Here is a 24231-nt window from a genome sequence, read left to right on the forward strand (position 1 = left end):
CCATGGGGATGATGACTTCCCAACAGCACTGCTCAATGTCTCGGGGGTGGGGAGAAAAATTCTTCAAACGGGTTATTGAATTTAAGAGAGGACTCACTCTCACTTCTACCCCTTAATGGCCTGATCCATGTGTTCTGGCTATGGGATAGAGAACACCATATAACAGTCTCAGATTCAAAGTATATGCTCTACCCTGTAAAACAGAATCCCATTGTTTTGGGGTGTTGTCTCCCAACTGGCACCACCTCCGACTCTTCACTAAGCCAGTCTAACTTTCAATTAGGCCAACTGCTCCTGAGTGATGGGCTATGTGGTAAGACCAGTTGATTCCTTAAACCCATTGCTGTATTTCTTTTGCTGTGAAATGAGCTCCTTGATGAGAAGAAATGCTGTGCAGAATACTGATATGATGGATGAAGCATTTCATATGTACAAAGATAGCAGGGCTGGCTGAAGTATTATGTTCAGGGAAGGCAAATCTATATTCACAATACACGTATATTCCAATGAGGATAAATCTCTGCCCCCTCTGTAAAGATGTCCAATGTAATCAACCTGCCACTGGTGGCTGGTTGGTGCCCATGGGGAGTGGTACCATATGAGGGGTTTACTGTTGGCCTCTGCTGTCGACAGATTAAGAGCTCAGCACTGGTGTTAGCCAGGTCAGCCTTGGGTAGGGGAAGTCCATGTTTCTGAGCCTGTGCCTAGCCTCCATCTCTGCCAACAGCTGCCTTGTTTATGGCCTACCCGGCAAGTGCTGGGGTAAGAGGGGAAAGACTGGTTTATATTCACTGAGTGTGTCATTTTGGCCACCTCATTATTCAGAGTACTAATCTACTTTTTTTCTTGCTCATACCAAAAGAGTTTTGTTTTCTTTATTACTGTTGTTTATTAACTAGCAAGTGGTTTTCTAGCATCTCTGTCTTCCCCTTTCTAACTCCCCACTTCCTTCTAAAAACATTTCAGACATGGCAGGTGTGGCTCAGTTGGTTGGAGGCACATAGTCTTGTACACCAAAAAGGTTGTGGGTTTGACCCCCTGGTCAGGGTGTGTGGGAGGCAGCCAATAGATGTTTGTCTCTTAGGTCGATGTGTCTCTCTCTTTACTTTCCCCCTCTAGAATCAATAAACATTATTTTTTTTAAAAATTAAATACATTTCCAAGAGTCCCTGGGGGAAGGTGGATGGAGGAAGAAGCCAATATGTGGAGCTGTGGCCTTGTAGCTCACCAGGCTCCAGGTTTATTTTTAAACTGACTTAAGATTCTCTGAGTAAATATATACATATATATTGGTCCCAAAATATGCACGAGAAGGTTCTCTCTCACCTTTTGAAAGTCCATTAGGTTCTTTTGAGAAAGCATGGGTGGGTGGGGGAGGGCGTCAAACTTGTTCCTTAAAATGTCAATACTCCGAGCTTAACCAGCCTCAGGAGCCGGAAGGGTACTACTGGGGAAGTTGTGCAAGAACAGGAGCCTCCCCTCTCTGTGACCATGGACAAGCCATGGAATCCTTGGTTTTATTTCCTGTAAAATTGGGGTAAACAAACTTACTGGGTGATTCAAAGAGCAAAGTTAATAATGTAAGTAAAAGTACTCTGAGAAACAACAATGCTGGTTTATTTGAACAGGGATGCGGAGCAGCTGGGATGCCCACCCGTGGAAGTTATGTTTTTTAAGGTCTTCATTTTTTAGAGAGAGGGAAAGGGAGGAAGAAAGAAAGAAAGAGGGAAAGATCTACCCGCTGCCTCTCCCACGCACCCCAGCGGGGGACCTGGCCTGGAACCAGGCATGTGCCTTGACCGGGAATCCAACAGGCGACCTTCCACTTTGTTGGGTGGACGCTCAACTAATCCAGCCGGGCGGGTCAGGGCGCAACTAGGTAGGTTATTATCCTGTCCTCCTAGCTCTTTAGCGCCTCTCGGAGGAGTCGAAGGCTCGTCTCCATGGCAACCGCTCAGCCATCCCCGCCCCGCCCCCAGTCCCTCCCGACGACCGGAAGCAGCCTCCAGACCCGCGCTTCCCTGGCTTCTCCCCGGTACCGTGGGTCGTCCTTCCCCGCCCCGAGGTGAGAGCCGAGGCTTCCTCTCCGCCGCCAGGCCACGAGGAGAAGCACCCGCCACCCCCTTGGTGGCAGCCCTCCCTTTCCACCGCGCACCCCTCTTTATACCCCTCGCCATCCCCCCTCCCTTCGTGCTCCCAGCAGTTCCCGCGGCCCCCACCGGGTCCCTTGTGTCTCCCGGTTTGTCCCCGCACGTCCGCGGACCCCCTCCCCTTGTCTTCCCCCGCGGCGCCTGCCCCCTCGGGGGAACCCACTGGCACCCCCCGACTCTCTGCGCGCACCCGCCTGCTCTCCGTGCGCCCTCCCCTGGCGCCCGGCGCCTCCTGCGGTCTCGCGGAGTTAGGTCCTTGCCCGGGAGGGGAGCCGCGGGGTTTGGGGGCGGGGTGAGGGTAGGGGGACACTGTCTTGAGCCCTTAGGTAGCCAGCCCACTTGGAGCCGGCCCACCGGAGGAGGGATTTGGGAGTGAAAGTCGGTCCTCTCCGTAGAGACCCCGGATCCTGGGCTCTGGACGAAGCCTCCCTTCCCGGGACGGGTTCGTTCTAGGCCCTCCTGCGGCGTTGGGGGTGCAGTTCCCGCTTCTCTTGTGTAAATCTGAGCGTTACTGTGGAGACGGCACAGGTTTGGCGGCAGCTCTCTCTCTCTCCTGCGACTTCCAGAAGCTGCTTTAGCTTAGGGGCCCTCAGTGGAACACCCCAGAAGGCTCCAAACTCGGCCTTGACCCTTCCCGCCGCTCTATTCCGGCCCAGGATCATCTGGGTCTACTGCTCCTCTGAGCTGGGACTCCTGCCTCCGGCCTCTGGACCACGCTGTTCAGTAAATGAATGTGGATGGCCTGGGTTCAGACCCCAGCCCTGCCCCATTGCCCACGTTACCTGAGCTTGCCCTGGTTTCTCATCTACAACATGGGAGTGAAAATATCTGTACAGGGCTTTTGTGAGGATTTAAATGAGTTTATATTAATGAAGGTACTCAGAACAGTGTTTGGCTGCTATCGGTGTTAGCTGTTATTTGCAGCGGATCACATCGCTGTGTAAGTTGTATCCTATATTTGGTAACGTTGGTGTGTCTTCTGCTAGAGTACAAGCCTTAAGAAGCCATAGGGTTTGCTCACGTCACCAGTGTATCATCAGTGCCTAGAACAGTACTTGGTGAAGAGGGAAAAAAATGACAGGTTACATAAAAGGAAAGAATAGGGGGCCCTTTGTGTTGCAGGTTCCATTCCCAGTCAGGGTACATGTCTGGGTTGCAGGCCACAGCCCCCAACAACCGCACATTGATGTTTCTCTCTCTCTTTCTCCCTCTCTCCCTTCTCTAAAAATAAATAAAATCTTAAAAAAAAAAAGAATAGGGACCCCTATAAGATTATTTTAATTGATCACCAGATACCTATCATCATTGAACTGATAACATTGAAATAGTACTATGTAAAATGGTACTGTCTATAATGTTATACTAAGAAAAGTATCTTTCCATCCCTGGGAACAAGCTAATGAAGTTGCTGCTTTCATACATGATTATGTTGCTGGTGGCATTGTGAATTGATAGTCTCTTCTGTAACTTATGTGATAATACCTAGCAAGACAGAAAGACAGAATTTGCCACTCTCTTTTGGCCTCAATAAGCAAGGCCATGGGACATGCTTGAAGAAAATAATTTGAAAGGAGAAAAATAGTATATTGATGAAAATGTGCCTCCCAGCATTATTTATAAAAGTAAAAATTAGAAACATCATAATACTCTACAATAGAGATACAGTTAAGTAAATAATACAGATGTTACAGATGGGAAGTAAAAGTGAGTGTGAAAAATAGAGGTACATTAAGATGGAGGGATTTACTATTACTTTTTTTAATGGTTTCTTTAATGACAAAATAATGTTTTAAAAATCACTAAACTTCAAAAAAATACAGAAGTACTTCTCTCGGACTATTTCTTAGAGCTCTTTGCAGCAGGCTAGAAAAGATTAATTGGCTCTTTGAGCCTGCCCCAGAGTCATAGCTTTTCTCCTCTTCCCTAGTTCTGCATTCTAAGAGCTCCTCCTATGCAGTCCTGCCTGGTCTCTTACTGTGATATTTAGTCAGTCTTGGCATGATTTTCAGTATAAATTGGCAATTACTCATGAATATGAATTAATGAATCTTAAGCTCTTTGATTCTCTCTTTTTTCTTTAAAGATTTTATTTATTTAATTTTAGAGAGGGGAAGGGAAGAAGAGGGAGAGAAACAGCAATGTGTGGTTGCCTCTCACATGCCCCCTACTGGGAACCTGGCCCAAAACCCAGGCATTTGCCGTGAGTGGGAAACCAGCTCTTTGGTTCACAGGCGGGCACTCAATCCCCTGAGCCACACTTAAAGAAGGAAGTATTCTTTGAAAGCATGATTTACCCATATTTTGCTGTGTATAATGCACACCTTTTTGCCCAAATTTTTGAGGGAAAAATAAGGATGCACATTATACATGGGTATAATAATTACGTTCCATAGGTACGTAATAATACGTGTAATATTCTTGTATGTATAATAATCTCATATATAATGTGAACAAGAAGAATGTGGGTGTGTGTTACACAGCGCAAAATACAGTATGTTAAGATTAAGAGCAGTGCTTCCTCTGCAGTCTTGATTCTCGTCTTAGTTGTATACTAAGAAGCATTTGTCTTTGTCTTGTTTCTACTTGTTTCTTTCATTATATTTAAGGATTATCCATGAGGAGAGCTTCACCTCCTTGAAAATTAAAGCCTGGCAGTCCTTAGCTATTCCCAGTCCAAATGTCTGAGTCAACATTCCTGCCACAAACTTCAGAAGAGCCCGGTAGCATCCTGGTAGTGAAGATGGAAGGGAAAGAGGAGTCCTGTAATCAGGAATCCAGCCTCCACTTGAGAAGCTGTTACAGCCCGGAGACTTTTCGCCTGCAGTTCAGGCACTTTGGCTACCAGGAGTCCCCTGGGCCCAGGGAGGCTCTGAACAGGCTCCGGGAGCTTTGCGGTCTGTGGCTGAGGCCGGAGGTGTACACCAAGAGGCAGATCCTGGAGCTGCTGGTGCTGGAGCAGTTCCTGGCCATCCTGCCAGAGGAGCTGCAGGCCTGGCTGCGAGAGCACCAACCAGAGAACGGAGAGGAAGCCGTGACTATGCTGGAGGAGCTGGAGAAGGAGCTTGATGGGCCAGCAGAGCAGGTAAGAAGATATCCATGGGGATGAGTCACCAGGCTGTGTCAGGAGCTCTGGCGAATCACTGCGGGTAGAGCTCTCAGATTGTACTCCCATTCAACTGGTTGTGTAGCTGGGTAAATGTACTCCCAGCTGTGCCAGAAAATAGAATGTGGCTCTGCTATTTTCCTCCCTTTTCTTGTCTCAAGATATTTTCTACATAGTTTCTTCTGTCTTACTTTATCCTGAAGTCCCAACCCAATTTCTTCCTTCAACCTCAGATAACCTAACTGCTTCCAGGTTTTGGGACAAAATGAAGACACACTTGCAGAGAAAATGGCAGCGTGGGCCGTCACTCAAGAGTCACCATGTGGCCCGCTGAAGCCTGCAAAGCAGCAGCTGCAGTGCACACCCCAGGAGCTGCACCCCTCCAGACAAAACGGTGAGGGGCGGGGTTTAGTTCCTGGCGCAGGGCAAAGGCAGACTCAGCCCGCCGCACACATCTCAGCTGTTCCCTGCCTGGGGTCTCGGGTCTCGGGTCTCCACTCCGGCCTCCTCTCTGCCATGGGAATCTCTACCACTGTATGTTGTGCTAATGAACATGCTCAGTGTTTTCTTCTTCTTTCTAGTAGATTCTATAAAATCTGCAGATTTTTAACATTCTTGCCATCATCTCTATCAGGATTTTCAAACCCTTTTAAAGCAGCATGACCCATTCCTCAAATGACATTTACACAGAGTTCCATTATATAAAACAGATAAAAAGACAGCTACTTTGACTGAAGCAGGACAGTTTCAGCCCACAAGGGCTCCAGTGTGGCCTTGTTCCAACCTCTTATTATCAGGAGGCCTGAAGTCCTTCTTGAGGACCCCAAGGTTACAGTTAAAGACCATTAATCTACATTATTTTGTGTAACTTTTTGCTCAGTTATTGGCGAGATCCAGTATCAAAATTGCCGTGTTGCTGCTAAGATGACTGCCCTCTCACAGTGCTTTCAATGTGTTTCTCTACCCCTTCCCATTCTAAACTGGCCTCTGTTGCATTATTTTTACAGAGGTGCTCCAAAATGGCCTGCACAGCAACCTGTTCTTCCGTTGCAAATACTACAAAAATAAGTGCTGTGGGCGGTGGGAACAAGGCACGATAAGGGGGACGAGTGAAGCAGAGACAGGGTTTTATTAAACACGGTGGGGAAGGCCTCTCTGATGAGGTAACATTTGAGCAGAGACCCACCTAGGTGATCATCCTCGATAAAGTGGGAGCCAGAGATGAAGAGGGAAACCCCACCTCTGAGGGGACTCTCCTTTCCCCTACCCCTTCTCCTATATTCCAGGGGAGGCTGATTTGCTAGCAAGGTTAGTTTTTTCAAGGGAATTTTGATAAGAAACTACAGGAGGGGAAAGTGTATGTGTGTGTGTATATATATATATATGTATGTGTGTGTGTGTATGTATATATGTGTGTGTATATATATATGTATATATAAATTTAGATGTTTAGAAAAGATTTCTCACTCTTATTTGAAAACTGTCCACTCCCAAGAGGCTTGTACTGAGCACTTAGCACCTCTAGTCTAGGAATCACCTTGGCTTAATGAGGAGAAAAGCGGGAGTCTTTCCACACACCGTCAGGATGGCGTGGGAAACCATCCGGCCTCAGCAGCTGTGTGTGGTGATGGCTGAAGAAGCCATCAGCTGCAAAGACAGGGGCTGGGCTCCTGTTGTTGGCAAGAATTAGGTTCTACTTGGGACTGGAAATTTGAAACCAAATTGCAAATAGATGCAGTTCTGTTTGCATAAATTTTGTTTCAAATTTCTTTGCAAATAGATGCGTAGAAATTGAAACCGAAAGCAGAAGGCCCAGGATCTTTTAATTCAAGGCAGAGAAAACCAGAATCATGATAGGCTACTGGACGCATCTCTTAAGGCTGCCGAGTGATTTCTGTGTACAGAGTCAGATCGGAGCCTCTGCAGGTGATCGCGGTCTCTGTGCTATCAAGTGCTAACTGTTGCCAGGATTTTGATAGTAATGCCTAGACGCCGAGGTCTCTTTGGAAGGAGTTTCTTACAATTAATAAGATAGGTGATTTCTCTTTAAACTAGTAATAATGCCATCCAATTAGAGGTATAAAATACACAGAAGAGTGGAGGGTTTTTGTGGATGGGTACTCTGTGCTACCCTTGATCTCTTGAGGTGTTATTCTAGAATACTAGCTACAGTGTATTCTGTATTCTCCCACCACACTTTTTTTTTTGCTTCACTTGTATTTTCTGACCTTATTTTCCATATTCATTTTGACCCCTTAGCTTTCTTCATCTCCTTCCTTTGCTTAATTATTGATTCATTTATCATTATTAAATTTGTTTTGTTGATTGACACTCCTGTTTATTACTACCTACTGTCACATTTGAGTTCTCTCTTTCAGCTGCTCCTCTGTTTCTCCAATAATTCCTTCTCACTAAACCCTTTTCTTTTAGTCCAGACTTCCCTCAGCCTCTGACATGTCTTTTTACCCCAATTCACCATTCTGCTTTTTACTTAGAGCTTTTCTTACTGCTATCTGACTGCCTCCTCTGACTGTAGGTTTCTCTGGCGCTGTGATCTCAGTGTTTTCTGCGTTACCCTCTCCACCCTCCACATTGGAACACTCTTACAAACGTGCTACTTAATAAACGATCCATGTGTGTTTCATTTGGATCTTCCTTTCTTTCCTTCTGAACAGAGAACGAGTGACATTTGCTTTTCTGTGTATTATTTCAGATAAAGACACTAGAACTGTAAATGTGAAGTCAGCTTCAAAGCAAAGGACTTCTTCAGGGGTAGAACTGCATTACGATGTTTCTAACATCATTCATGTGAATGCTGCCCGGAGTTTCCCGTCTGGAGGAACTGGCGAACAAAGTGGCCTGTTTAAAAGAAGTCATAGAAATCCTTCTCAAAAGAAACAACACAAGTGTGACGAGTGTGGCAAAACCTTTAGTCAGAGCTCCGCCCTGCTGCTACATCAGAGAATCCACAGTGGAGAGAAACCGTATGTGTGTGACGTGTGTGCAAAGGCTTTCAGCCGAAGCGCGGTCCTGATTCAGCATCGAAGAGTCCACACTGGGGAAAAACCTTACAAGTGCCATGACTGCGGGAAAGCCTTCAGTCAGAGCTCCAATCTTTTCAGACACAGAAAAAGTCATACTAGAGGAAGAGGTCTCATCAGTGTTGTGAGGGAATCAAAGCATTTACTGAGAACTTTGTCAACAGAAGAAGAAGACAAAAGGCACAAACAACTTAGTATAGATCAGTGGTTCTGAAGAGCACAGGTTTTCTTTCCCAGGCCATAAGAGCCACAGGGGGAATAGAGGCTATCTTATGTCAGCATTGTTTGCTTTTCTGTTTACCAATACTGTGTCCGTTCAGATGTTTAAGATTCTAAAGCTTAATTGAAATTTCCATCCCTAGGGTAGCTCTTGAAAAGAAATTCTCAGACATTTCTACTAGTCCCACCCTTAGCACAAATGATAAAATAGCGCAGTTGACCCTTGAACAGCAAAGGTTTGACCTGCACAGTTCTACTTACATGTGGATCTTTAAAAATAAATATACGGTTGGCCATATGTATCCCTGGGTTTCTACTACCCGCAGACTGAAAACAGTGTTTTTGATCTGCGATTTGGAGTCTGTGGGTGCAGAGGACCAACTTTATACATTGTCCTACCCCATTTTATATGAGGGACTTGAACATCTGCAGAGTTGGGGGGAGAGGGAGGGGGGAAGGTGACCCTGGAAGCAATCCTCTGCAGATTCTGAGGGACCACTGTATATTTCTTTTTAAACAAGTACATTTCTCCTGTTGAGAAGGAAGGTGAGTTAGTGTAAAAATAGACATTCTCTTCCATTTCATACCACTGAGATTTGGAGTTATCAGACCAAAGATAAAAGCACTTTAAAATTTTTTTTCCCATTTTGTTTTCTGTTACCAGATTCAGAATATGAGAATAGGATGGAAGAGAGCCAAAAGGGTATGTACCTCAAGAACTAGGCTGAAATGTTCAGGGTCGTTGTCAGGAGGTAGGTGAGTAAAGGAGCTTAATCTCTATGAAAACTCACAAGAGCCTACACATTACTGATAAGACTAAGACATTTCCTGTGTAGGAAAATAAAAAATCTCCTTTACAATGTAATTTGTATATAACTTAGTAAAAACATTAAGGTGACTCAACATGTGTTCAGGGAGTGGCTTAAACATAAGAATTGTTCTGGCAATAAATCGGGTTGTCTGTGAGTGCTCATGTAAGGTTGGTGATCACCTTGATGTAAAGAAAAAAGGGAGATGAAGAAAAGATTGTCCAAACGAGACTGACCAAGGTAATTCAAATGCTGGCGAGTGCAGTGTGGAACAGAGAAGTGGCCTACGACTTACCTGGGAAAGGAAACCCTGGACAGCTGATGACTACCCTTCAGGGTTCTTCCCGGCCCCTTTCTGGCATAAATTAGCTGTGAACATGTTGCAGGCATCACAAGACAGTCTTTTCAGGGTTTTGTGCATTCTTAATAAGATGCGTTTCTAGACAAGCTGTCACAAAGCAAGACCCTGGATTTCGATGTTCTTATACTAATGAAAACACTACAGTAAATTTAGAGTTCACCAAAGTTTTATCCACATTCAATCCAATCCCCTGTTTAAATATAAAATGACTGATTTTTATGTTATTAAAATTATTCTGACAGTGTACAACATAATTTTCCCTTCTCTAGGCGTTCTTGGTAAGACTGTGTATTACAAGAATATATGTATTATGGTGTTTCTCACGGTGCCACAGTTACCCAACCTGGAGGCAGACAAGCAGTGAGAGCCCTGGAATGAGAAGAGAAGAGGGGCTCATAGCGAACTTCACCTAAGCGGTTTCCTCATGAAGTATAAACATTTCATTATCAGAAAACCCAATTATATCTAGTGTTTAGATTAACTCCAGAAACAAATGTGGGATTACTGTGCTTTGCTTAGTTACTATGTTAATAAATATAAGATTAGTAGGGGGAAAAATAAATGTAAATTTTAACTATAATTTTCTGATAGTGATTATATTTTATAGTTCTAGGGAATGTGAATATATATTGGGGTTTGTATATGTTCCATTATTCAAAATGTAGGGAGTCTGCCCTGGCTGGTATAGCTCAGTGGACTGAGCACGGGCCTGCTAACCAAAGCGTTGCTGGTTCAACTCCCAGTCATGGCACATGCCTGGGTTGCAGGCCAGGTCCTCAGAAGAGAGTGCAACCACACATTGATGTTTCTCTCCCTCTCTCCTTCCCCTCTCCTCTCTCTAAAAATAAATAAATAAAATCTTTTTTAAAAAATGTAGGGAGTCTATTTGGTGCCTGTTCTCTAAGTAAAGAGAGAAATAAGCCATCTGTTACAGCAGCAAATGCCTGAGAGATGTGTATTTTGTGAATTACTGCTCAGTTGTGGAAAGACAGTTTCTGAGGCACTGTGAATAAAATGACAATCCAAATCACGTATTTCTGAGGGAAGAGTGGGTTCACTTGGGGTGGTCATAAACTACAAAGTTGCATTCTCTGCACTGTGGATAATCTGAGCCCCTCCACCAGAAAGTAAGGTGAATCGTGTCATCTAAGTACATGATGAATTTTTTTTAAAGATTTTATTTATTTATTTTTAGAGAGAAGGGAAAGGAGGGAGAAAGTGGGAGAGAAACATCAATGTGTGGTTGCCTTTTGTGCGCCCCCCACTGGGGACCTGGCCAGCAACCCAGGCGTGTGCCCTGACTGGGAATCAAAATGGCAACCCATTTTTTTACAGGCTGGAGCTCAATCCCCTGAGCCACCTCACACCACGGCACGTGATGAATGTTTAAATGGTGTTGCTGTGTACTTGAAGTTATCTTGCACTTACAGAGGTCTCCTAATGAGTAGAAGACACTATATCTAAATGAAGAATTACTATGACTTGAGCTAACCTTGATAAAAATTAGCATGATATTAGTACCCATTAGATTGATTTTTTTCACAGATAGTAAATGGTCCAAAGTGAAATTGGTATTTTTAAAATGAATTTCACTTCATCTGGGCCTTCGATATTATATCTATAATCTGATGTTCCATCCTTCACTGCCATTTTTTTTTTTAACATGTCCGTCACTGTCCTTAAATTAAGGCTTCCTGCAGCAGGAATGCTTTGGGAAGCAAAATCCACTTTTTGTGGCTTAAGCAAATAAGACCACAGAAATCGAGAGGGAGAGTTGGTAACTGGTCTGTCTGGTGCCCATCTTTGGCCTTTACCTCATGCTTGCTTTCTCAGATATGTATGAAAGCCTCCCAGCTCCAGGAACGGCCTCTGGGGTCTGACAGGAGGAAAGTGGAAAAGGGTCATGGGCATGGCTGTCTACCAGGAAAAGTAAGAGCTTTCCAAGAACCCCAACAAAATTTTGCTTACGTTTTCTAGTTGTGTGTCTGGTAAAGTATGTGTTTCTAACCAGCAGCAGCAGGTTGTGTGGGGATTGGGAACAATGTTGAGTCAACCAACAGTGTAGCCATACTCCTTCCTCTGGCCACCTTCATCATGGGCAGATGACTATGATTTTACCTCCTGCATTACAGAGGGGGAAAAAAAAAAGATTACAGCTCCAGCAACCTCCTACCACCAAATTTGCCAATTTATCCATACTTCTTCCATAATTTCTTCTCCTTTTCAGAATGAAAGAGGGCTCTCTCCTTGTTGATCTGGACTCTAGGCAATACTGTGGTAGTAGCACAGCAATGGCAGAGGTCACAGGGAAAGCTCCTTATACTTGGAAGGGAACCCTTTGCTCTGATCACGGGAGCTTTGGTCCCAAGAGCATGGTGCCAATCCCCATTGCCTTTATTCTCTGTGTCATCCACTGTTTGGACCAGGATGCAGACATAGTTGAGGGAAGTAAAAACAGTAAAGAGTAGGGAAAACCAAACTCCAGCTTTCTAACTGGATGACTAGTAATGGAGGCCTCAGGAAGCCCAAAGGGGTTGGATTTATTGCATTGAGGAGGGAGACCAAGTGTGATCCCTAAAAGTAGTGTATGAACTCCTGCTCACCTCTAAACTGCACATGTGTGGATCTGACCCTAAACAGCAGACAGCAGGCATAGAGAACTGAGCTAGAGTAGACTCACCCAGAACCCAGACTGGCCACTGGGTGGCGTACACAAAGGACAGATCCAGATTGCACTGGAAATGCTGTTCCTGGTGTGGCTCAGTGGAGATGTGGCTCAGTGGTTGAGTACCAGTCTGCAAATCAAAGGGTTGCTGGTTTGATCCCCAGTCTAGGGCACATGCCTGAGTTGCGGGCCAGGCCCCCAGTGGAGGGCATGTGAGAGGCAACCACACATTGATGTTTCTCTCCCTCTCCCTCTCCCTTACCCACTCTAAGAAATAAAACTTAAAAAAAAAAATTACGCTGGAAGTGTTTGAAAACAGAACTAACTTCCTTTGGAACCGCAGCACACACAATGCAGATCAGAACTTGTGGCTTGATGCTAGCGAGGGCCATTGCCTGCTAAAACAAGTCAGCTTTCTCCTTAGGGTTTAGATGATACCCAGACTCTGAGAACATAATATTCAAAATGTGCAGGATACAATGCAAAATTACTAGGCACAGGAAGAACCTGGAATGTCTCAATTTGCAAGGAAAAATTAAATTATTCCAGTGCCTAGGTAACAAAGATGTTAGGAATATCAGAAAAGAGTTTATTAATTTACCCCATTTTAGTTTAGCCTTTATCTGTATCTCGTCTTACAAGGGCACTAGTCCCATTGTAAGGGCCCCGCTGACACAACTTTTTCTAAACACAATTCCTGAAAGGCCCATCTTCAAATACCAACACAATGGGGGTCAGGGCTTCCACATGTGAACTTGGGGGACCGGCACAAACATACAGTCCATAACACTGAATGACCCAGCAAACCCACTTCTAGATACTCACTCTAGAGAAATGAAAACTTGTGTTCATGCAAAACCCTGTCCATAAATATCCAAGTAGCTCTCTTCATAATTGTACAAATCCAGAAACACCCCAAAAGTCTTTTGATGGTTAAATGGATAAACAAGCTGGCACAGTAAAATACTACTCAGCAATAAAATGAACTATTAAGATAGGCAACCACAGATGAATCTTACAGTCAATATGCTCAATGAAAAGTTAAGGGCATTATGCCTAGTGCAAGGTACGTAAAAGCTTGCACACTTTATGATTTCATTTATGTTGTTTTATGGAAAAGTCAAACTATTCTGATGGGTAATAAGTCAGTGGTTGTCACCAGTTAAGTATGTAGGAAAGCTGTGAGTGCAATCCAGGGGGAATTTTATGGAATGATGGAACTATTCTGTATCATGATTTTGGTGGTAGTTTCACAAATCTACACATACGTTAAAACTCACAGAGTATATGCCCCAAAAGGTGATTTTACTGTATATAATTTTTTTAAAGGAGCAGAACTCCATGAAATAGAGAACAAATAATTGAGCAAATAAAGCCAAAAGTTGATTCTCTGAGAGATTAATAATACTTATAAACTTTAAGCAAAGTTGATAAAAACCCAAAAACAAACAAATTACCAATTTCAGGAGTGAAAGAGGGGTCATCACTACTGGTCCTGTAGACGTTAAAAGAATATTAAGGAAATACTATGAATAACTTTATGCCAATAAGTTTGACAACATACATGAGTTAGATATATTTCTTTTAAAAATATTTTAAATTTTAGCAGAAGGGGAGTGAAAAAAGAGAAAGAGAAACATCAATATGTGGCTCCACCCATTTATGTAGGCATTGGTTGATTCTAGTATGTGCCCTGACCAGGGATTGAACCTACAACCTTGGCATGTTGGAACAATGCTCTAACCAACTTAGCTACCAAACCAGGGAAAATTAGATACATTTCTTGAAAGACAAAACTACTTCTTCTTACATCTCATTGACCAGAATAGAACACTATGGCCATTCCTAGTTGCCACAGAGGCAAAGTGAGTACCTGGCAAGGGAAACGGTGGTCATGGATGGCTCAGCTCAATCACAACACACTGCCTGTGGCTGGGCAGTGTTGCCTGTCTCTCCCTCCTAAATCAAAACAATTGGGGGTGTATTAGAAGTAAGGGGAGGGCTTTGCGTAGGAAGCTAATAAAGTCTGCCACAGTTAGGTCTTTAGTCATGTGCAAACAAAAGGTTCTAGCACTGTACTTACCAGCTACAATAAAATGAAATCTTTAACCAGTGTACTTAAAGTCCCTGGAGAGAAAATCTTTTGAGCTGAGGAGTGGGACTGAGAACTCCTAAATAATTGTTAAAGAAAAGCCTAGAAAAGACTATTCTTGGGTGAAACTGACAACACCGTATCTGAAGGTCTGTACTTCTCTTCCAAAGTGAAACACTTCTTCTCTCCCTGTCTCATCTCAGCGTGCCTCCCTTACCCCTCAGCACACTGCCTCACTTGGGTTTCCTGCATGTGCTCCATTCTGCTCTACTGTGGTACTTCTCCACTGATGTGTGGGTCACCGGCCAGCAGTGATCACGGAACGATGCGGATGGCTCATCGAAAACGCGAGAAAAAACATGCACAGAGACAGACTAGTTTCTGTGGAGAAGTAGGGATGGGATGGCCACCCCCTCTAGTGGGAAGTGTGCCAATTTGCTGTCCAAGCCTGCTTTTATTGGGCTCCTTTTGCATAAGAATTCAGGTAAAGCACATTCCTCATTACAAGGAAGTAAGGATCAAACAATAGATAACAAGGAACTCTGAGGGTCTATTTTGAGTCAGGGTCAAAGAGCTGTAAGACTTTTAAGGAACAAACTAACTTCCTCCTTGGACCCTTTCTCATTCAACTGAGAGCATTCTAAACAAAGAAGGTTTCACAGGAATTTACATGTTCTTTCTTAGGCCTGATCACCCGGGGAACCCGCCCTTTTCAGCACAGAGCTGCACCACCCTGTCATTGTTTCAGGCTTAGGTGGAGCAAGGGAAGTGAGGCAACCAAGAGATAAGGAGATTTTCTCCCAGACCATGAGGACTCAGGCTTTGTCAAAGACGAAGAGTGAGGGTCCATCACCCCCTTTTGCTGTAGCCCCCAAAGTCCTTTCTTGGGGGCCTCCCACATGATCATGCCTGTCTTAGATTGTTCCCCCCTTTGGGAATGTTACCCGTCATTGGCTAACCGACCAAGCTTTGGGGTTCAGTTATGAATGAAGCAGCAGAAGCAGCACTCCTGCCAGGGAGATAAGCTTTTCTCCTTGCTGGCTTACAGTTCCAAGAGCGTTCCCTCAGCCTTAGCCTGGGTTGGGGGGGGGGAATTACAGCTTCTGAGACCAGGCAGGGTGGTTCTGTTACAGGGTGCAGCCAAGAGGGGGGCCCCAAATAGGCATTTGAAATGGGGTCCAGAACTTAAGGTGTCCAGGAGATTTTGGGATGTTTCCATCCCCCCCCCCACCCAGGGTGTGGGTTGGGGGAAGGGGCAAATGGAGCAGGGCCATTGAGAGCTGTTTAGCATAGCAACAGCCTTGCAGCTAAGCTCTGGCATGGTCGTTTGGCATATCTATAACCTTTGACTGGTTGCATAGATATGTTAAGTAGCTGTGATCAGCTCTAAGCCAGGGGAATGGAAGTAACTTCCCCACCCAGATGTAACTGGGGGGCGGGTCCCCTGAGTTACAGCGCCTGCGTGGGAGCTCAGAGAGGATTAGCTCCAGGACATGGGGCCACACCTGCCCAGACTCAGGATGGCAGCCCAGTAAAGCTGGAAGGATACGAGTTCTGGCATGTGAAGCCGAGTGTGGGAGGAGTCGGAAATGAGGCTGCAGAGCAAGATTGGCCGCAGGGATTTAAAACCCAGATTTGGCAGCCATTGAGGAGAACCACGCGGACTTGATGCGGAGTGGAGATTTCCTGCATCCCAGAGAGAGGGAACCACGCGGCCTGGCAGAGTGGGGACCCCCACAGCTTTAGAAGGGGGAACCACCACCTGGTTTTAGCAGAGATCCAGGCGACTCAGCCGAGGGTGCCGGGAATCCAGGGAGGTCTCCCAGTCGAGATGGAGTTCTAACTGGGAAGAACCAGAGGACTGCCTGAGCCATGGACTTCTTTTTCCTTTCCTGAGATACGGTACTCTGGACTGGGCAAAGGGGGAAGGAAGGAAGGACTGTGTGTTTGTGGGTGTTTTTAGGGACTTTAGGATTTTTTTGATAGACATTAGGTCACTACTTTAAGTTCGTATAGCACTAAGTAAACATTTCCTTTCCTTTTCACGAATCTGTGGCATTGAGAGACATCTTTCCTCGGGCGGCGGACATAACGGACCCAGGGCCTTCTTTCAATAATAGTATATCGTCCCAGGGCCCCCTTGTTGTGTTCTGTAACAGTTCCCAACACTCCACTGCCTTGCAAATACTTTTTTTCTTGTCTATTTCCTTAAGGAGATGGTGATGCTAAAAGAAATCATGATTTTGTTTTAGTTATCTTTAGTTCTCTGGAACCTCTGTAGTACCTTTTTTTTTTTTTTTTTTTTTTAACAATTTATGAGATTCATTTAAAACACTGAGTGAGATAGTTTTAAGGCAAAGTTGAAAGTTTTGTCTAGCAAAGAAACAGTAATCTGTCCTTTTTAGATTCAGACAGATTATTATTTACACAGACAGTGAAAGTGAGATTAGCTACAAGTATCAGCCCCTCGTGAAATTCTGTCTCACACACCGAAAGGACGACACTGAAACAATAGGAACTAGATGATGGCAACGTGAATTGTGGACTGCCTTGGTGCTGAGGGCTGATGCCATGCTGCTTCTAAGCCTTTTCATAGCCTGCAGCTGTACAGAAGGGGCGGGGTGGGTGGTAAGCAGAAGGCCTTAATCACAACCCAGGAAGCAATGAGAAATTGTCTTCTTCCTTGGACAACCAGGAACTGAGTGGCAAATGGCCTTGTAGCAGCTACTTGCAAACCCTCATGCTCTCATGTTCTGGGAGGATCACGAGGTGTTCTGCCAAGACTCAGATCAGCTGCTCTTCAAGGCTTGCTTATGTGGCCTGTGTAGATATGTCCAAGGTTCTCCAGTGCTGGCATGAAGCTATTCATTACACTCAGGTTGCTCATAGGAACAAGATGCTTTATCTCGACTATTTTTTAAAAATGTATTTGAGAGAGAAATTGATTTGCTCTTCCACCCATCATCCATGCGTTCAGTGGTTGCCTCTTGTATGTGACCTGACCAGAGACTGAACCCATGATCTTGGTGTATGTGGATAATGCTCTAATGAACTGAACTACCAGACCAGGGCTTGATTAGATCTTTAAGAGGGCTTCAAGGACCACAATTCAGAAAAGAGCCCACATAGTGGGGCTCAGAGGGTAGTATTTCAAAGAGGTGTCAGCCCTTGCCCTCAAAAGAGGAAAACCTCATTGTGGTTTCCACTTACTCTCTTAGAAAGAATTAGGAACTATAGAGCAGAATCCCAGCCAAGGGTTTTGTAAAATTTTGCAACATGTTTAACTTCCTTAAGTGTTTCTGTTTGATGATCTTTTCTGTTTTCCAACATTAATTACATGTAAATTAAAGTAAAACAAAACGAAAATGCCTGGAGATAGCCTTTAGAGTCACCAAAGAGGGAAAGATAATAAAAGCAGCCAAGCAGATTGGTGGCAGTAACCAAATAGAGGACTAAAAAAGCTGGACTTCTGAATTCTCCTAAATGAAGAAAGAAAGAAGAGGATCAGAGTTAGGATCTCCTAGGAGTTCTGGGGAGATGAAGTTTGGGTCAGAGTACAAAGTAGAAGTTTGGGTCAGAGTACAAAGTAGTACTATACTGTCAGTTGCTCCCTAACTTGCTCTCTCATTTACAAATTGATCAGGGGCTGAGGGCGCTTTGCAGAGGGCACTTTCCTGAATGAGGAAGAGAACCAAAACCTGAACTCGCAGTGCTTCTGGAAGATTGGAGCTACTTTAAACAACAGGACTCTTGTGTGGTTTCTGATGCCTGACATGTGACCTAGCAAAGGCACCAATGAGGCCAGCACAATCCATTCATTTATTCAACAAATATTTGTTAAGTTCTCTATAAACCCAGCTGCCAGCATCCTATGACTAGTTGGGGGTACTATGTTGAACAAGACAGACAAGTTTCCTGCCCTTCTAGGGCATCCAAAACCAAAACAAAACATGGAAATGAATACATCGAATCACTTTTAATAGTGCTACATAGGGTGGGAAGGCTCCCAGGAGGAAAGGCTGTCAGTGAGGCAGAGGATCCTGGGCCAATGTGAACCTCAGCTTTCAGACAGGGAAGGTAGGGAAAAGGCAGAAGTAACAAGTTTTTATGCTATGCTTAAGGCAGTGGGGATACATTGAAGGCCTTTATTTTATTTTTTAAGATTTTATTTATTTGTTTATTTTACAGAGAGGGGAAGAGAAGAAGAGGAGAGAAACATCAATGTGAGAGAGAAACATTGTAACCTGTGACTGTTCACTTTGCAGAAAATCGCTCAATCAACTGAGCCACACCAGTCAGGGCCTGAAGGACTTTGAATAGGAAATAAAGTAGTCTGAGATACGTTATTAAATGATCGCTTCAGCAGCTGTTTTGTGGTATAAAATGGCCAACCTAAATTAGTCAGATGACCATGAATTCTACAACTTTAACGTGAGATTATTCCCAAAGCTCCAACCTGTCTCATCTTGTTTCCCTAGTAGATAAATTGGTCAAAATAAAGTTTTGTAGTATAGCTAGTAGGAGTCAAAGGTTGGAGTCATGCATTGGTTTCAAATCCTGCTTCCTGCTTGTTAGTCGAGTTCTTGGCAGGTTATTTACTGTGCATTCGTTAGCAGTGAAATGGGGATAATAAAAGTTCCTACAGCACAGGGTTGTGAAAATTAATGGCAATATATGTAAAGCTTGGTGACAGTGCCTGGCACCATCCATGTATTAAGCATTTATAAATATAAGCTTTTATTACTTCTTTCAGAGGATTATTGTGAAGATCACATGAGAAAATACATGTGAAAGGGTTTGTGAAACCGTAAAGACTATCTTAATGGCCGAATTGTCTCTTTCTTTAACTTGTCTTTTAAGCGGAGCACAGAACGTTGGGCAACCCGAGGAAAGAGGCACCAGGCCAAACCCAGGCTCAAAGCGGTCATTGTCGTAGGGCTGCCCCTCCCCCGTCCAGAGCACGTCTCCATGGCAACGCGGGGCTTCGCCTCCCTCCGCCTCCTGGGGCCCGCAGACCGGAAGCAGCCCGCGCCGGGGGCTTCTGGGAAACAGCTTGTGAGTGGCGTTTCTGCGTCTGCCTTGCACAGTGAAGCTGCTGTGGTTCCCGAGCCGGAGGTTTGCGCCAGAGTGGAGGAAAGGGTGTGAGGGGTACGCTGGGGTAGGGGATGCGGACAGCATGGAAGGAGCCAGCTAAGGAACCTGGCGTGGACCTTCCTCGAGACCCCGGGCGTGCGGGTGCAGGCCGCGGACTTCGCGCCCAGCAGTTGCAGCGCGCGGAGGGGTGGACGAAGAAGGGTCGGATAGGATTTTCTGCACCCTCCGATTGTCTTTCTTTTCCCTTGTCCTCCTCGACCCTTGTCTTTCCCTTCCCCCATCAGCCGGTTTTGTTCTATTCCCAGGCCCTGGCATCTCGCGCAGAGTTCTGGGAGTCGGTTCGGGCGGAGGTGGGGAAGGGTGGGCCTTGCGCGAGAGCTGCCGGGACTTGTAGTTCCGTCGGCCGCGAGGGGAGTACTGTGTCCCCTCTGCTAAACGTGCCAGAGTGGCCTTTGATCAGGTGAAATCCGTGGCGTTGAGTGCGGCGAGGACGGAGGAAATCAGGGCGGGGACGAGGTTCGCAGCTGCACTCTGCAGGAGTGAGGTAGGGAGATCACCCGAACGAGGCTACCCACGCAAACTCTGTCGGGACCACGGGCCTGCCCTCCCGGCAGCTCCTGCACGGTCCGCGAGCAGGGTGCAGTATGAGAACATAGAAAAGAAATTTCTTTTATATAGAATGCTCGAACCGTTGACAAGGTAGGAATAAGAAGGAACAAATATGTTGGCTAAACCTTGTGTATAACGCTGCCCCACTCCAGAGTACTTACACTTCTGTGTGTTACCTGTCTGATAAGGTCTTTTCTGATCTTAGTTTCTATCTTGATAGGGTTATAAGTTTTTTTGAAATTAATTGGTTTTCAGATTCTGAGCCCTGAGTAGATACATTGGGTAGCAGCATGGTGCATCCCTAGTGTGTGTGTTGTAAGCAGTGGCATGGGCATGACTGTGCAGATACTGAGGAAATGATCAGAAATAGCGCAAGGTTTCCCTTCGGAAGAAGCTGGGAAAATTGTGAGTCATCAGTGTAAGGACAAGATCTTGGGTGACTGCAAGAAGTCGAGGTGGTTATGAGAATGCCTTTCATAGAATTTTCTGGGATGAATGCCTGTCAGATTTAAATGTAATTATGTTGTGGTGAGCGACTGGATAATATTTTTCATTGTATGGCACTGGAGGCTATTTTTTTTCGATATTACGTTACCTGTTCTTGAGCAACCGAATAATTTTTCACATATATTTTAAGTGTAGGGAGTTCTTAAACATTTTTAAAATATTTTTTTTAACTTAAAAATTTTTTTGTCTTAAACTTTTTTTCCTTAAGCAGGTCATAAAAAAGCATCCTTGTTTTTGCGTTGACCTAAGTGTGTCAGGGAACACTAGTCTTGAGTTGCAAATAATGTGTTTCAGAATCAGATGCATTTAGAAAACACTGAGGTGGGCTAGTTCTTACTTGGATTTTTTTGATTTTTGAAATAGGGTGTGTTGATTTTTACAGGTCACACTTTTTCTCTAAAAGGCCAGGTAGTGTGCCCTGGTTGGGTGGCTCAGTGGATTGAGTGCCAGCCTGTGCACTGAAAGGTCAATGTTTCAATTCCCAGTCAGGGCACATGCCTGGGTTGTGGATCAGGTCCCCAGCTGGGGGCCTGCAACAATTGCTGGCACACCCATGTTTCTCACCCTGTCTTTCCCTCTCGCTAAAAGTAAATAAATAAAATCTTAAAAGAAAAGAGGCCAGATAGTGAATATTAGGTTTTTCAGGCCACATCATCTCTGTGGCAGCAGTTCAACTCTGCCATTGTAGTGTGAACTGTGAGCAACTAAAATAATTTAGGGACACAGACACTTTAATTTCATACCATTTTCACGTGTCATGAAGTATTTTTAAAAATTTTTTCAGCCATGTAAAAATGTGAAAACTATTAATACAAGTATTATACAAAAACAGACAGCAGGCCCGATTTGGCCCTGAGCTGTAGTTTGCCAGCTTCTGGTGGTTTATTGACTGGAATTTTTAACTCAGTAGAAGGAGAAATGTCTTAACGTCCTTTATCTCAGTGTATGTCCAAATTCTTAGGCTATTTGGTCATTTATATATTTTTTTTTATTTTTTGTGCCTTAGGACTGCCTGTGAAGAAAACGAGGTATTTCCCTGAGGCCTAATATCCTGCCTGCCTCGATTGTTTTTTCTTGAAGTATTTATAAATCAGGATGTCTGCACAGTCAGTGGAAGAAGATTCGATACTTATCATCCCAACTCCAGATGAAGAGGAAAAGATTCTGAGAGTGAAGTTGGAGGAGGATCCTGATGGCGAAGAGGGATCAAGTATTCCCTGGAACCATCTCCCTGACCCAGAGGTTTTCCGACAGCGATTCAGGCAGTTTGGATACCAGGATTCACCTGGGCCCCGGGAGGCTGTGAGCCAGCTTCGAGAACTTTGCCGTCTGTGGCTCAGGCCAGAGACACACACAAAAGAGCAAATCTTGGAGCTAGTAGTGCTGGAGCAGTTCGTTGCCATTCTCCCCAAGGAGCTGCAGACTTGGGTTCGAGAGCATAATCCAGAAAATGGAGAGGAGGCGGTGACGGTGCTGGAGGATTTAGAGAGTGAACTAGATGACCCTGGACAGCCGGTGAGCCTGCTTGTGTCACTTCCTGGTCAGGAGCACTGGCATAACAGTAGGGGGTTCACTCAACTGCAGTGTATGTTTTGTGTGGTTTCTTTTGTGTGCAGTTCTGATTCTCATCAAATTCCCTATCAACTGAACCAAATCTTATTTCCAGGTTTCTCTCCGTCGACGAAAACGGGAAGTGCTGGTAGAGGAGATTGTCTCTCAAGAAGAAGCTCAGGGATTACCAAATTCTGAGCTTGATGCCGTGGAAAACCAGCTGAAGTGGGCGTCCTGGGAGCTCCATTCCCTAAGGCACTGTGGTGAGGACCAGAACTGCATGTGGGTAGAGGGTGAAAGAGTGTAGGCCTTTTGTCCAGGACCCTGTGCTTATTCATATGTGTGTGTGGGGGGGGGGGGCGGGGGGAGATTGAGAGAGAGAGAGAGATTGAGAGAGATTTCCTGAGGCTGGACACATTGTAGGAGCTTGATTCTTACAGCAATTGGTTTGCCGGCCTCAGGTCTTTTATCCTAGTCATCAACATCAGCCTTTTCTTCCCTCTCACCGCTCTCTGGAAGACCTCGCCATTTCAGGCTGGCTGGTATTTGCCTTACTCAGAGCCAGTACCTCCCTGTGGACCAGGTCCCTGTATTTTGCGTGCAGTATTGCACATTTGTCATCTGTTCCATGTCCTTTCAGTTTCCTGTCTAATCTTACTTGTACAATAAACTTACCTGAAGCCTCTCCAAGTCCGTTTTCTTTCTTTCTTTGTTACTGGAGTGTTTCTAAATTTTCTATTTTTTTTCTTCAATGTCCTATCTAGAGGCGTTTTTTCTAAGAAGGTTCTTCTGTAGAAATGATATTTGGGTAAAGCTATTCACCGTTTCTATGTATTTATGCAAAGAATAGACTGCCTAGCTATAATAAGCTTTAAATAACAGAAAAATTAGAGTAGTCTCTCTCAGTATATTGGCAGTGAATGACATTTATATTCTGTGATACAACTCAGTTTATTCCTACAATTATTGGATATCTTTTTTCATATTTATGTGAACTGAAGTGAAATTTTGTTTGAGACCACTTTGGGGATCATTCCTTGAGGTAGTTGGAGGTGGAACTGGAGTGTCACAGAATGAGGTCTGAGCAGCTCTTCTTCCCATTTGATGGGGGAGGGGCAGCGTGCCGGTAAATTAGAACTTCTGGTGTGGGGGCTGAAGTCTGCTGAGAATCCGCAGTTTTAATGTTTCATAGGACATTCTTCTGTGCAGTAAAGTTTGCAAACCACTATCCTTGGTTTGGAGGTGGCATTTTCTTAATGTAGAAAACTTCTCCCCTGTCTGAATTTTAGAATTTTTTTCACCTATCTTTGAGTACCTCACTTCAGCAGTCTGGTGTCTACTACACTGGAGAACTTACTGCTCACTGTGCCACTTGTCTCCACTGAATGTCCTCATGCCTCTGTTCTTTAAGTTGCCAGGTCTTGCTAGTCCCCTCCACCCTTTCAGTCTCTCTTCTTCAGCCTTCTCCCCTGACTTTATCCCTTTTTTTTTTTTTTTTAAGATTTTATTTATTTTATTTTAAGAGAGGGAATGGAGGGAGAAAGAGGAGAGAGAGAAACAGCAGTGTGTGGTTGCTGGGGGTCATGGCCTGCAACCCAGGCATGTACCCTGACCGGGAATCGAACCTGCAACACTTTGGTTTGCAGCCTGCGCTCAATCCACTGAGCTATGCCAGCCAGGGCTCCTTTCTTAATCACTTCTTGTAGGCTACTCACTACCACTTTCCTGAGTGCTGCTGCTTACCCTGTAGTAACTGTTTTGATTTTTTGAGGCTTGACGTTTCAGGAAAGTCTTAAAATGAAGCTTGTTCACATGGCTGTCCTCAGATGGGATCGTACCTCACCTGGTAATTTAGGCTGTTTTTTCACTAGAATCTTTTAACTGAGAAATAAGAAGTCATCTAGGTGCCCTGAGAAATACCAAATAGGGCAAGCTTTTTCTGCAGGAAAGCTTTGATTTATGAAGGGCATATTGAATTTGTGAGTGTCATGACCTGAATTCAGACAGGATGCTCCCAGCTGATTTTCATC

At 44.7% G+C, this 24231-nt stretch overlaps 1 protein-coding gene across 1 annotated transcript in view; it reads left to right on the forward strand.

Moving 5' to 3' along the window:
- Positions 1–1957: 1957 nt before the first annotated feature.
- Positions 1958–24231, forward strand: part of ZNF24 (zinc finger protein 24) — a 28295-nt gene continuing 6021 nt past the window's right edge. The window contains exons 1-7 of the mRNA XM_028523529.2: positions 1958–2065; positions 4757–5232; positions 5506–5647; positions 7967–8505; positions 19301–19579; positions 21740–22165; positions 22317–22464. Coding sequence (XP_028379330.2) covers positions 4828–5232; positions 5506–5647; positions 7967–8505; positions 19301–19579; positions 21740–22165; positions 22317–22464 — 1939 coding nt within the window. The 5' untranslated portion in view covers positions 1958–2065; positions 4757–4827. The remainder of the gene's footprint in view (positions 2066–4756; positions 5233–5505; positions 5648–7966; positions 8506–19300; positions 19580–21739; positions 22166–22316; positions 22465–24231) is intronic.

Source organism: Phyllostomus discolor, chromosome 9, assembly GCF_004126475.2.
Source record: "Phyllostomus discolor isolate MPI-MPIP mPhyDis1 chromosome 9, mPhyDis1.pri.v3, whole genome shotgun sequence".
Classification (NCBI taxonomy): Eukaryota; Metazoa; Chordata; class Mammalia; order Chiroptera; family Phyllostomidae; genus Phyllostomus; species Phyllostomus discolor.